This window comes from Clinocottus analis, unplaced genomic scaffold, assembly GCF_023055335.1.
Source record: "Clinocottus analis isolate CAN_PGR_092001 unplaced genomic scaffold, fCliAna1.0.p SCAF_9, whole genome shotgun sequence".
NCBI classification, from domain to species: Eukaryota; Metazoa; Chordata; class Actinopteri; order Perciformes; family Cottidae; genus Clinocottus; species Clinocottus analis.
Genome location: NW_027176251.1, coordinates 17,827,552 through 17,841,654, shown reverse-complemented (window position 1 = coordinate 17,841,654; position 14,103 = coordinate 17,827,552). Strand labels below are relative to the sequence as shown.

General features: G+C 39.4%; 1 protein-coding gene across 2 annotated transcripts in view; it reads right to left on the bottom strand.

Moving 5' to 3' along the window:
• spire1b (spire-type actin nucleation factor 1b) overlaps positions 1 to 14,103 on the bottom strand; it is a 31,098-nt gene that overhangs the window by 5,810 nt on the left and 11,185 nt on the right. The window contains exons 3-11 of one of the 2 annotated variants that reach the window (XM_068569924.1): positions 13,867 to 14,103; positions 11,125 to 11,250; positions 6,641 to 6,715; positions 6,364 to 6,528; positions 5,798 to 5,884; positions 4,624 to 4,753; positions 3,984 to 4,025; positions 290 to 453; positions 101 to 194 (exon numbers count right to left, since the gene is read on the bottom strand). In XM_068569924.1, the coding sequence (XP_068426025.1) occupies positions 101 to 194; positions 290 to 453; positions 3,984 to 4,025; positions 4,624 to 4,753; positions 5,798 to 5,884; positions 6,364 to 6,528; positions 6,641 to 6,715; positions 11,125 to 11,250; positions 13,867 to 14,103 (1,120 nt within the window). The remainder of the gene's footprint in view (positions 1 to 100; positions 195 to 289; positions 454 to 3,983; positions 4,026 to 4,623; positions 4,754 to 5,797; positions 5,885 to 6,363; positions 6,529 to 6,640; positions 6,716 to 11,124; positions 11,251 to 13,866) is intronic. The other variant, XM_068569925.1, reaches the window with a different exon arrangement.

Here is a 14,103-nt window from a genome sequence, read left to right as displayed (position 1 = left end):
TGAGGCTGTAAGATTAAAAGTGATTAATCACATTTGGTGTATGGTTTAGCTGAGAAGGCAACTAGCTGTGACAAGTACGTAGAAATAATTCTTGACTCACTTTTCTTCCCCAGAGCACACTCCGGGGATGTATCATCCATCACAGATGTAGCCACGCTAGAACTGCTGGCTGATTTGCGCCCAAAAATCTCATCCTGAATATGTGGAATACACAAACACCGTTATTTGCTTTGCACATGCGAGATGAAATTTCAAAAAGTCTGTACCACACACACAAATGCATACTGACGTCGGAGTCAGAGCTGTCCAGCTCGGCGAGACTAGGTGCCTTTAGGAGCCTCTTCCTCGGGGGCACAGACTGTGATCCAGAGGGTTCTCCCCTGGTAGAGGCTGATCCGTTGGCCAGAGACAGAGAGCTGGATGTCCTCCTGCCCATGTAGGGACTAAACTCATCTGCATAGAGCCATACACAAGAGAGAGTCATTCAGGCTAGAAGGGAAAAAGCACTTGACATGAATCTCAAAACAAATCCTCACATGATTCTTTGCATCCTGTGTTATTCTTTCAATCTGTTTTGACTGTTCTTCCGACAGACGGTTTTCAAATCACAATGTGTTTAGTGAACGGGTGTTTTGAAAAGATGCATTGAATACTTTTCAGAAGACTGAGGTTTGAGATTCATACCAAGGTGAAAGAGATCAGGTAGGGTGAGTTAAGTTGGTCTGAGGGGAGGCAGAGAAGCAGGCTGGTGTTACACACAGAGCATGGATGACTCTTTATATTTTAATTCTCAAGGGAAGCTGAATCCTTCAAATCAAGCGCCATAAGGTAATTCTGCACTAAGAGAGGAGTTCAAATATAGAAAACAATAATTGACTACCTAACAAGCTGTCTGACTCTGGATGAGGAGCGAAAAAACAACTGAATAGAGGGTTTAAAAGGAGGGATGGAGTGAGAGAAGGGGAGATGAGGCAATATTGCAAAAGACAGATAAAGAGCTGCAGCTCATATGATCTGTGGGAGCCCTGAAACCTCTTTGTTTTCAGTCTTTCAGCTTCTTCTCTCATTTATGGGAAAAGCATACGAGAGGAGCTCTGTCTTTGGAATTACTTTTCTACAAGCTAAGTGACTACATTACCAGGCTTTATTTAAATATGTAAATATAGATATTAGTTTACAGCCAGAGAGGCAGACAGACAAGGTCATTAGGTTAAGGGTACAAAATAAAAAAGGCCTTCCAAACCACAGCAGAGCTCATACTTTACCTAGTCCTGTACGGAACAAATCCTGTGGCATACTGCGAGTTTTGCCAAAACCTAAAAGGGTTCATTTGGATAGTTATAATAATATTCAATTAGTTGGTATGGCTGTGCTGTTAGCTCTCCATAATACATGATGAAAGACACAGGTTTGCATAGTTGAATGTGCTGTTAGCACTGTTGTAAAGTTGTTTGAATCATTAGCACTGTTAGCTCCGTTAGCCGCAAGCCACCAGTTTAGTTGTCGCCTTTTTGTGAGCCGTTGGGGGACAATCACCAATCACTGTGTTCACAACATCTAATTTAGCACGTTTAAGTTAAACAATTTTTTTTTGGAGTGGGGGAGGATTTGTAATTCTTAATGAAAACGTAATGATTGCTACCACTCTCTCTATCTTTAAGTGAAGTATGAATCAACACCCAGAAGGCGATTAGCTTAGCTTAACATAAAGACTGGTACCACCAGTTCACCTGCTGTATCTTTTTTAATCTGTAAATAAATGTGATCAGAACAAGTTGTGGTTTTTCAGGAAGTTGCAGTATATAATAACTATTTATTGGATGGGTGCAATGATGTCAAGTTACTGCGCATCTGTTTGCCAAGAAATAGTGCCTAAACATTCTGTATGAAACCACAGCATAACTTTTTTTTCTATTTTGTTGGTGTACCGTTGGACAAAGCCAAGATAGCTATTTTCCTCTGCTTTCAGACTCTATGCTAAGATAAGCTAACCACTTCTTGGTTGGTAATGAGACATGAGAGTGCTGTTGATCTTCAAATCTAACTCTCGCAAACTGAGCGCATTTTCTAAAATCTCAAGCTATTTCTTAAATTGTTGATGCATTATAAACGCTCTAATCGGACAACAAAATAGACCTAGAAGTGCACCACATCCCTTTCATTGTTCATTAAAGTGTCAGTGGGTATGTATAGTATCTCCCCATAAAGTACAAAGCAAAGTGAGAATCAAACTGCTCCCTCCGTAAGCGAACGACGCATTAAGTGGGATGTTCGTACACACACACACACACAATCGGAAAGCATTACAGTGTGATGAAAGACAGTGGCTTCAGTACGAGGAAAAGAGGAGCACAGCGTTATTCTGATTTGCCTCCCTCAGCAGTATTTCCTTCATTTCTCAATCAGAACTGTCTCATTAAGTTGGTCATAGTTAATGCTGCACACTTGCCACTACTGAGAGGTTGCTGCGGAGAGCACAAAGTTTCACGCTGATTGGATTCTGCAAAGTCACTTAGTACAAGAAAGACTCTTCTATGTGACTTTTCAGCTCTTCATTTTCACTCCTCGATTTGATGGCTAGCTACACACTTTTACTCAAAGTGTCTACCACGTCTTTCTATTTTTCAAAACAAAATTTTGGCCAGATTTTACACATTGCACCTTTAAGAATCACGGATTATATAGTATGACAGATTATATAGTATTTAGCAACATTTGAAACCATTTAAAACGAGTGTTCAGAGATCAGCAGCCACAAGCGGGACAATTTTGCAGGAGTGATGTGCGTAATCTTGTCACCTTTGTATGACAGGAGCTGCAAATGGACATTTCTATATTAGAGTAGGGTTATTACACCAAAATGTTGTCATCCAAAGAACAACACTGAGGCAATGTCATTTCACAAGTTGTCCAAAAGAAAAAAACTTGATGTACTTACCACAAATAAAACAAATGAGAAGAAGAACCAATGGCATACAACGTAAAACTCAGCCAGATAATGTTGCATTATTTTAACCATCACTGGCCATTAATTCAGTATTTAAACACATAGCACCAAGAGCAGTAAAGCTTTTTAAATGTGACCTGTTCAATCAGTCAGCTGAGTTTAATCTTTAATATTTAGGACTTCCAGATAATAATGAGAAGGTAGGATTGCTATTTCATCCAACGTATAAAAGAATTATTCCACACAAAATACATGGGTTGTGGTAGATGTAATCTCAGTTTTGCTCCTGTTTTGTTTATTTTTCGTTTTGGCCATGTTTGTTTCAAGCATGTTTTCTCACTTCATCCAGTCTTGCTCACACACTAAGTAGATTTTACAAACTTATAATCAAAAATTGTTGGGAAAGTGTGCAGTGATCCTTTCATACCTGGAGAGTTAAAGTAATATTAGATATAATATCACTTTAATAGTGTAGGACACACTCACTTTTAATCTTATTTGTGTGCATCCTAAATACAAATGTGAGATGATAATTGTATCTTTATTCTATTTATTTCCTCATGTTCAATTACATTATACTTAACTTTTTTCCAAGATGAAAGACCACATTCTAAAAATATTTTTTTTAAATGATTTTAAATATGAAGCAGCTTATGAAATCAGGGGAAACACAAAGGACATTACCTCAGTGTCTCTAAGTGGTTGCCCTGACTACAGCTCTGTCGTTTTGTACCGTGAACGAAAATCCTGTGTGTCCTTTCTGCCGGTCAAAGTGTCTTTCATCAGTTCGCTCTCTTCGGTGTCCTTCTACCAACCACCGGTGTCCCACGTCACCATGTTTCACCTCAACAGACCACCGGCGACCACCACCAACCACTAAAGCATGACATGGAATATGTGTGCGGTGTGCTGATAGAGAGTGGTTGATGTGTGTGCAGGCTGGGAGAGCAGATGAGCAGCCACAACAAGGAAAGAAACAGAAAGACATATAAAAAATAATTTAAAAAAGCCAGACAAGCAGCAAGGTAGACTTTACCTGGCGTGTCAAAACTGAAAGACATGCTAAGTGGCCGAATTACTGCAACGAGAAACAGTCATTTATAGGACAGTTATTGCTTGTGGTTAGGAGGTAAATCAAGGCAAGACTTATTATATGAGAGCAAAGGATGTAATCTGCTTGTATTTGGCAGGACATGCAGGGATAGAGCACAAACCTATTGTCTAGTTCTAGATCACTGAAGTGTAACCACTTTCATGATGGGAGATAATAGGATTTAAAATAAGCCACAGCCAATGGTGAGAGATTACTGACATTCAGACACAGCAGTGGTTTTGGCATCTTCAGAATTAAAATAATTTAGACACTTAGCATTATTATGAAAACATCCATAATGTAGCAAACAAAACAATAATAAAAGGCATTAGTTTTAACACAAATAAGAAATGTTAGGCAGAATTAGCTCCAACAGCAAAAGGCTGAGCCACAAATAATGATGTAGTAAAGTGTGAAAGGAACTAAAAAATGAAGGTGCTACACATTTATTATCTGTAAGCACCAGGTCCATACTTCTCCTTAAAAAAATACATTTCAGAGCGAAGTATGTTTTCATGTGCACTTGAGTGTGTTTGTGTGTGATTAACAACAAGAGCTGGGGCAGACAAGCGAGTTTCCTTACCCAGCCTTCCCCTGCGGACCTCACCAGGAGACACTGGTCGGAGCTTCCTCTCCGCTTTGATTTCCTCCAAGATGCGTTCATGCAGCGTTGGAGGAAGCTGAGTCTGCGGCTTCAGTTTACGAGCTGACACCTAGCACAAGACGATAACGAGTAAAATAGAGATAGTGACACAGAGATTCTGTGGAGCAGAGCGCAACAACGAACAAGGTTATAGCTAGAAGTCTTTATCATCGCCACCATCTCTGATGTACTGTGATTGATTGGTCCCTCTTATTACCTCGAGTTGAGTATCCTGCTGAAACAGCGGCACGATTTATATAAACAGAGAGGAAGTTAACGCAGTATTTCACTGAGTTCACAATGCAGTGCAATTTGAATGATAACGTTATCTACATCAAAGTTAGTGTAAATCCAATAATCAGGTCTGTAACAGTAATTACAGTTATTACTGTTAAGTGTTATTTATTGCTGGGGAAAATAAAACATTTAAAAGGACAATTCTGGTTATTTTAACATGCCATATTTACTATGAATGAAAATGTACCTCCATCGTAGAAATGGGGTAAACTAGGACTTGCACAAAACAGTGTCCAAAAACAGTTCAAAACTCAATTTTTTTTAACAAGGTTGGAAAGCAGGATAAATCTGTAAAATATCACCTAATTCTTGAAAATCAAAACTGACTGAGATTCTACTTCTTTCAAATAACTAATTGATAAAACTGTCTAATCGGTTCTGCATTATTATCATGCCAAATGGCTTATAGTTTCCATGTATGGCAGGGATTTATTCAAAAACATTCACCGCATTATCTTCCATGATATTTTGTTAATCGTGGGTGCGTATGACATTTTTCCACAATATAATCAAGTATGGGGAAATTTTTTTTTAACAATTGATGGTTCTGGCATTATATATATAATATGTATGTCAAATAAAATATAATGTGTTTGAAATATGTTTGAATAAAACAAGGGGACCATTAATTCTTTGGTTAAACTGGTCACAACTGAGTTGTCACACGCCTCCAAAGGTTGGAAACAACTATTCTGGCTGGATGATGGCTGGTTGATGCTCGAATTTGAAGACAGTTAACTATATGTTGTGATCAACACAGGCTTGTACAGGCTGCACAATAATGGGTTGAGATATTTAAGTCTGGAGCTGCACTCACAGGGTTAAGAGGTGGTCTGGACCTGATGAACTCCAGGATGACTTCATGAGCGCTCTTCTTCAACCTCGGTGGAATGGCTCCATTTATCTGGAACAACCGAATATGATAATACAATATGGAAAAGGTACACACAGGCCTACATCTAGTTCAGGAATCCTTTTTGTTGTAGAAGATTATTTGCTAACTGGAGCACTTGACAGAGAAAAATTGAATAATGTGGTACCACATTACACTCTGAGGTAGAGGTACAGAAATGGTAAAATTACTAGTTGTAAAACAACCAAATCAAGGATTAAAAAATAGTGTTATCAGCTAAGGCTGAAACTAATCATGTAAAAAGTGACAAAATGAAATCAGAAGCAGCAAAATATCACGTGATAATTACAACCATCCGAGGGTCATTTTTATGGCATTTTTTATTAGCGGCCAATACCATGGTACTGATTTCCATGATGTTTTATTATCAGTTAATGAAAGCATTTTCTGTGGTGAAATGTATAAGTGCAGCAAGCAGGAGGAGTACATAAAGCACCAATTTTTATTTGTGGTCCAAATTGGACACTGACCATGACTTTGCGCAGTTTGAAGCGTTTGGACCGGATGTCATCCATGAGCATCTCGTAGGGGGTGAGCTGGTACTCAATGGGCAGAGGGTTGTAATGACGCTCCTGCACCTTCTTTAGCTTCACTCCTTCACGCAGGTTCCTCATCACCTGAACCCAGAATCGAGCCTGACGTAGGAGGCAAAGGGCAGCATGGGAAAGGGGAATTAAAAATGACCACAACCCTTTGAATCTAAAATTATTTAGACAGGAGCAATACTTTTTGAGTCTGTTTGCTTACCCAGTCAGCATTCTGAAGCTCATTCAGGTCTCTGCCAGGCTCCTCTGATGACCCTTCCTCCATCTTACGGAGGTTCTGGTGGAAAAAGAGTGAGGGAGACAGAGTTTGTATATAAAAGAGGAAACACTGTATAACAGAAAAGGGTAAAAGGAAAGGTTGACGGGCCAGTACATGTGGACCAACAAAGTTAAACCTGCTTTTCCTTATGTGTCGATTCAAAATGTTTGTTGTGAAAAAGTCATCTTTAAAAAAAATAGTGTCAGCCCTAAAAAAAAAAGAAACCCATTTATAAAACATTAAAAAATGTAAGGTAAAATTAAACAGAACCTGACACAGTCCCACAATTGTTATTCTGCAGTGAACTGAAAGTGCAGCTCCTCCATCCCGACACCTGTGTGAACCTGCACAACGTGAGGCCATTAAAGAGCCTGACTGACTGTCTGCGCGAAACACTTTCAGAGCATTCCTCTGCTGGTGCTCTGAAAGTTCATCAGTGGACATAGCCAATGTGTGTGTGTTAATAGAGAGCAAGAGAGCAAAAGAAACAACATGTAAACAAAAATGTGAGAGCATTTTAAAAGCAGGCAGAAAATATCTTCCCTCTGGTTAATGTTTGTGGTGAGACTTATGATAAGACAATCATGGGAATCTGCCCAGCTGACTGCAGAGCTAAGACCTCAACCAACTTGGGAAATCACAGTTCACCATTATATTGTTAAAGCTGCATTTGACTGGACTGTCGGCTCAAAGTACCGTACCAGTATATACTCACAACATAATAATGTTGCACGGTATACCGATACTACAACCGTATGTTAAAAACGATACAATTTTGCATATTTTAAGTATTGGTAGTTTTTCAAATTAGCGCTTCCTTAAAACTGCTCCGCTCTCTCTCTCTCTAATGCTGCATGCAGAGAGTGCATGGAGATGGAGCTCAGGGGGGCGGGGCTTAAGGCTCTGTCTCACACAACTGAGCGCAGCAGCAGCAGTTCCTAGCTTTATAAACACTATTATCTCATTGGTACAAATGGCGGGTCATGAAATCACATCAAAGCCACATGGAAATACCATGTCAAAAGGTTTGACTAAGCAAGGCTCTCTGCAGTTGATGGGGACACCGTTTTAATTCGTATGTGCACAGCAACCCCTGACAAAACATCCACATGAATAATTAGGGCAATTAGCAATCTACAACCTTATTTTTTCTTGTCAGTAAACTTTGCTCTAGTTGTTCTTCATTTGTAGCTCTCAACAGCTGACAAGAGGCTCTCATCCAGGAGCAAAACATGAGTAGGAGCAGAAGTAAGGTCCCATGTTCTAATTGATTTTAATATCTAGAGACAATTAAGCTTATTCTTATCTGACATTTATGATTTCCTCCTTGTGTTTGAGCAAAATGCTAACATTAGCATGTTAACATATTCATTCCTGTGGAGACCCAGAATGTTTGTACCACCCAATACTTGTTGAGAAATTTCCCTCAAAACCACAATTGGCATGGAGCTCCAGTTAAACTCAGGAGATCACAAGATTAAAAAAAACATTAGTTCCTTATTTTTTTATGGCTACAAAAGAATGCAGTCTTCAATTTCCTCTTATTTTTCAGGCTTCTTTCTCAGCCATTTTCACCCTGCAGTAAGTCCTCTCTCCTCGAGAGTTATGTAACCAGACAAATACCCTCTATTCATGGCAATGTATACGCACACTAAAAGGGCAGCAGCAGCGCAGGAAAGACCCTGAGGTAGAATACACACACACACAGACACAGACACATGCACGCACGCACGCACATGGACACACACACACACCCTCAATAAACAGTTACAACCCACAGCTGACCTCTGAAGTGCTCCAGAGGAGAAACAAAGCCCAAAATGACCCCGGCACTTTATCTTAATGAATGACTCAAGATGAAAGTATTGCACAAGACAAGACAGGATTTTGTGATTAAAGGAGCAAGTCTCAATGTAAACTTGGGTAGCGTGAAAATAAGCCAATAATGTATTTCTGATGAGAAAATTATATTTTTAACTCACGTTCATTTTTCCAGGCCACTTTTCAAGCATTTTCATTCATGTAGAAAGCAGTGATTATAAGGCATTATATGTGTCCTTAGCAAAACGAGAGTCAGCATTTATCCAGATATTGTCATCTATGACAATATCGGAGATGAATAACCAACATGTCATTCCCATTTTTCATCGTAACCCACTTTCAACCTGGCAGCCCGCGTGGTGTGTGTGTGAGCACGGCCTGTCATCCAAACACTGCAAGTGCGAGGGACTGTTTGACACGTACATTTGGCCAAGTTGTATTAAAGCTGCTGACAGCTGGTATTTTGTCCTTAAATTCATTAATGTCATGTTTGACCTTTCAGTTTAAGATTCATGCCAAAAGAATGCAAAATGTAGAAATATTTATTCTTACTAGCTTATATATTACAATCCTACATTTATAGGATTGTAAAATACTATAAAACAGCATATATGCCATTGTGTAACCATAAAAGCTATTGCAGGGATGGTGAACAGGAAACAGTGAGTGGATGGGAAAAATAACTTTGGGATGCACTTTAACGTTTGATAACAAAAATAATCCAATATACAATAATTAAATCAGCAAAAGCTAACTTAGAAAACTTCTAATGAATTTGCACTGCTTGCATGTAACTGTTTCATTGAATTGAAATAGTTGTAAGAAAGTAGATAAGGGCCTCGCGTGAAGGCTTTGCATTGTGTCTAAAATGGGAGTATATTGAAATGGACAGTGTAGACGTACGACATACTCGCTTGATACTGGTCTTTAGGGTTCCCGTCTTCCCCGGGGCAGGACCTTGTTTACGTTACAATCCATTCATTCTTTATCCACAGTCATTAACACGGATGCTTCTTCCGTATCAGCTGACTGCCCCTGATACGTCACGCAGGCGGCGCAGCTGTCCACATGTGTGTGTGTGTGTGTGTGTGTGTGTGTGTGTATGTGTGTGTGTGTGTGTGTGTGTGTGTGCGTGTGTGTGTCTCTGTTTTGTCCATGCCAGTTACAGGCTACAATCCTCTCCAGAATGATGGTGTATTACTGAAACAGGTGATATTGCACACTTAGACATGATTTTTATACTTTTCTGTTTTTACCCTTTAACACACAAGAGCAGTGAGGAAAAACTGGCATTATACAACTGCAGACTGGTTGTTAAAGGCTTGAAGATAAATACTGCTATTTCCACTTGTCCACATAATCACAATCACCAAAAATGATCATACATACATTGTGTGTATTTTCACAATAGAAACATCAATATATTCAAGGTGCTTTTTATCTATTTATATCTTTTTTTATTTGCAGACCAATCGTATTTGTTTGTTCATATAACTATTGCCATATGACTAAACCTGTCAGTTTTAGCCACACAGAGAGATGTTGATTAGTGGGGTGCTTGTAAGGTTCCCATGCTAAATCTTTGGAAAAAAACACTTTGCCATGACCTTCATGTAAAAAGGTCAGTGACCTTTCATTAGAAGTGCCTGCCATCTGCAGTAAATTTTATAATGTGCGGTTCCCTTTGGGGATTAATAAAGTCTATATAAATCCATCTATGTATCTATCTATCTATCTATCTATCTATCTATCTATCTATCTATCTATCTATCTATCTATCTATCTATCTATCTATCTATCTATCTAAAACCCATAAATGGTGGCACATAAACGGCAGATGGTGTCCGAAATCTTGGCACAAGGTATCCCTTAAGCATCTGTATTTGACGAATGAGAATGTATATGTTATTTCTTTTTGGGTTTTCATGTGCTCCAGTGTTTCACATGTCATCTCTTTTGTGTACAAAATGCTGCTATACGTGTGTGTCTGGCTGTCTCTGCTATAGACCGTGTACAAGAAATTAACCCATAACATAACTCTTTGGCTTGTGAACTGCCTGTTTAAAAACCTTGAGTTCAGCATTTTGGGCATTGCCATTTTGTTTCTGGCCGTCACCAACTTTATTTTTTGCAACCAGAAGTGACACGAGAGTGCTAATAAGACTTCTTTTTTTTGACATCCAACATATTGCAATTAACTTCCATTAATTAAAACATGATAAAAGGGTTAAAGTTAAAGGTGAAAAAGACAACTAAAGCCGTGGTAGCCACCACAAGGTAGCCTCGGCCTAAAGCATATCTCTATTTTACTCTAAATAGGACCATAATTTACTCAATGAATATCATGCTGTATTAAAGAATGTTCTCAATTTACCATGTTTTCAGATAATAAAGAGAAAATGAGTGTCATTCTTTTTATCAACCAGAGGATGCGGGTTTCAGACAATTCTTCATTGGCCAACTTTGCTGAAATGCTGAACATTTACAAACACCAACTAACAGAAACCTGCAATTTATACTTCTAAACTGTGATTAATGGGTTTAGAAAAATGAGCTGTTGTAGCCCACAGTCATGATGAGGATGATGATGACAAATGACAACCCACCTCTTTGGCACTCTTGATCTTCTCCAGGAAAGTGCCGAGCTCCCTGGTTTCTGTGTACAGAGCGCGACACACTGCCTGGTAGTGACTGGGGGTGTCTGACAGATTGGGCAGATGAGCTATGCAGAGCTACAAGAGAGACAGAGGAAGATACATTTTCAGTGTACAGTTCCCATGGCTGCTCCAATGGCTAATGACACCTAAATGATTCAGAAAGCGCAACAAATTGTATTAACTCCACGGCTAACAATATCCATATTATTATAATGGTACCATCACATACTTAGTGAAGAGATTTCAAGTTTTGTATAGTACCCTCTGGTAGCCGGGTTTGTGGTCCTCTATGCTTTGTCAACACTCTTTGAACAACCTTCTAAAAGTATGATGATAGTTTGCATGCAGTCTTTTTAGCTAACAATGCTATAAAACAAAAACTGTTGGTCAAATGAGGCAGCTCCTTTCCAGCAAGGTGAGCTGCCGGAGCAAGATATATACTATACCGTCATCATGAGTGGGCCACAAGATCAATCCCCATTGAGCTACCTTCTTCAACATTAGTGACTTAATCGACATTTATAGAAATTAAATTCTTGAAAATTGCCACTCTAGTTAAGGTTTTGAAAGTCTTTTCACAGAGGAGTATTTATATTTTTCCTTTCAGTTTCCTATCAGATTTGAATACTTCTTCCACCAATGTAAAACTGCTTTGACATCTCAGACACGCTAAATAAAAACTACCTAAGCAACTGACTGCTGAACACAATTGACAAAACAACTATTCCTTGGGTCAGCCATGGTGCTGCTCACACAGACAGACAGACCTACTCTGGTGAGAGAATACCCCTTGTTTCTCTCATAGAGAACAGAAGGTACCCTGAGCCAATGCTTGATATGCTCTTGGCATCCATTTGTCCAGACTGCATCACAGTAAATCGCACTAAATGCAAGATATAGCAAACAACCATCTCCCCATAAGCATTCTTCAAATGTGTGAACGACTGGCTGGCTGCATTCACTGTTGATAGACATACTACTGTGTATATTTGTGGATTTATAGTTGAAAACAGAAAGTGTATTTTATATCAGCCAGGGTTAGTACAGTAGGACAAAAGGTAAACTGAGGGAGCACCTCAGTGCTTACTCAGTGAATGGTCCGAGGGTTAAAAATACTAAGACGACGATCGGAACCGACAGCATGGTAGCCAGCGCGCCAGCCAGACTGCCACACTGCTCAGATACCTTGTAGAGCAGTGTGTGTGTGTGTGTGTGTGTGTGTGTGTGTGTGTGTGTGTGCGCGTGTGTGTGTGTGTGTGTGTGTGTGTGTATGTATGTGTGACTGGGTCATTTGTAAACAGTGTGAGGCCATGTGGCCTGACACAGTGACTCTGTGCTCCATTGGACCACAGAGAGATATAACTCCCCTGTTGACCAGGATGAAGCTGGCAGCCAGGCTGCAATGTCGTCCAGCGTCCATTTTCTCACACACATATTTTTCCCTCACTGATGTCATCTGTTCCAGGAATCTATCAGTGGATTATGTTCAGTCAAGAACTGCTTCCATTTTTAGGTTACGTTATCCGTCTTTCTCCACCAGATTACAAAGCAAATTAGGATATCTCTTATTTGGATGGGTTAAATTAGCCACTACATTTACTTTTCAAATGAACATTTTTGTCAAAAACATATCATGAAATTACAATATGAGGCATTATTATACAAAAAAAGTACCCAACAGTATATCAAATATTTAAAATAAACTCCCCCATGACAATCTAAAAACAATTAAATCCTTACAAATTAAAATGTCACTAATAATAATCAAATCATCAAAATCCAATCAAATAATACAACTGGAGCAATTCTGCATAATACGTTTTTCGACCTTTCCTACTGAAAGCACATTTTCCTGAAACTGATATTTGTGCACTTTCACTTATGAAACATTTGATTCAAATGATTCGACTGGTTCTTCAATTTACAATAATTCGATACCAATCCATGATTGGTATCGTGAACTTCGATTGCTTGAATCCCTGAATTCAGACTCCTCACAGCAAGTCTCTAAATGTTTTGCTTCTCTCCAATACTTCACAATCCAGGCAAAGTATTCAAACACTTTAAAACATCAACATTCAAACATTTGCACAGCATTAATCAGTTCTAGTTGGCCACATGAGGGCAGAACCGCACAACAAGCTAAAATAACACACATTTGACATACAGTATATAAAGGTCTCATAAATATTGCTTTCGCATCCAGCCGACATGAAGCCACATTCACATTCGTTTGAAGTCACTAGCAATCAACTTTTTGCTCTGTTTTGGTTTCTGTGGCTCTTTATCTACTTCACTATGTTTACCAGCAAAGTCTCTGGCTTTGTGTATCTGCAGTATGAGTATGGGCTGGTAGCAAAACTTAGTTGCTTTGGCAAACGTTCATGCAATGTTGCATGACTATAAAACCAAAACCATGAGCTGAAAGACACTAAAAAGCTATGTAGAGCTGCAGAGATGCCAAGTTTCTGAAGGTTCCAAGGTTCTAAAACCACACCTTTCACATTACACATTGTCGTTAGAGTTCCATTTTTGATGAGAAAATAATACGTGCAGCTTAAATTAAATTCAGTCTATCAGCTGTTGGCGACAGCCTTAGTTGAGCTCCACCTTAAAAGAAAGAAATATGTTTTCAAATTGGATTTGGTCAGCCTACAAATGAACAGTCACCTACTTAGCTACAGTATGTACCTTGAAGATATCTCTATAGCCGTGGACGCTGGAGATGTTGTCGGGGTCATCCTCCGCCTCGTCCTCTTCCTCTGTGGCCTCATAGCCTTCGTCGGGGCAGGCGTCCCTCTCTGCCTCGGCCATGTTGGTCATGAGGTCAATGAGCTGCTCCAGAGGAGGGCTGAGCTCTCTCTCCTCGTTCTCCTTCAGCCCGTAATCCAGAGCCTTGTAGATCATGATGCCCAGGGACTCGATCAC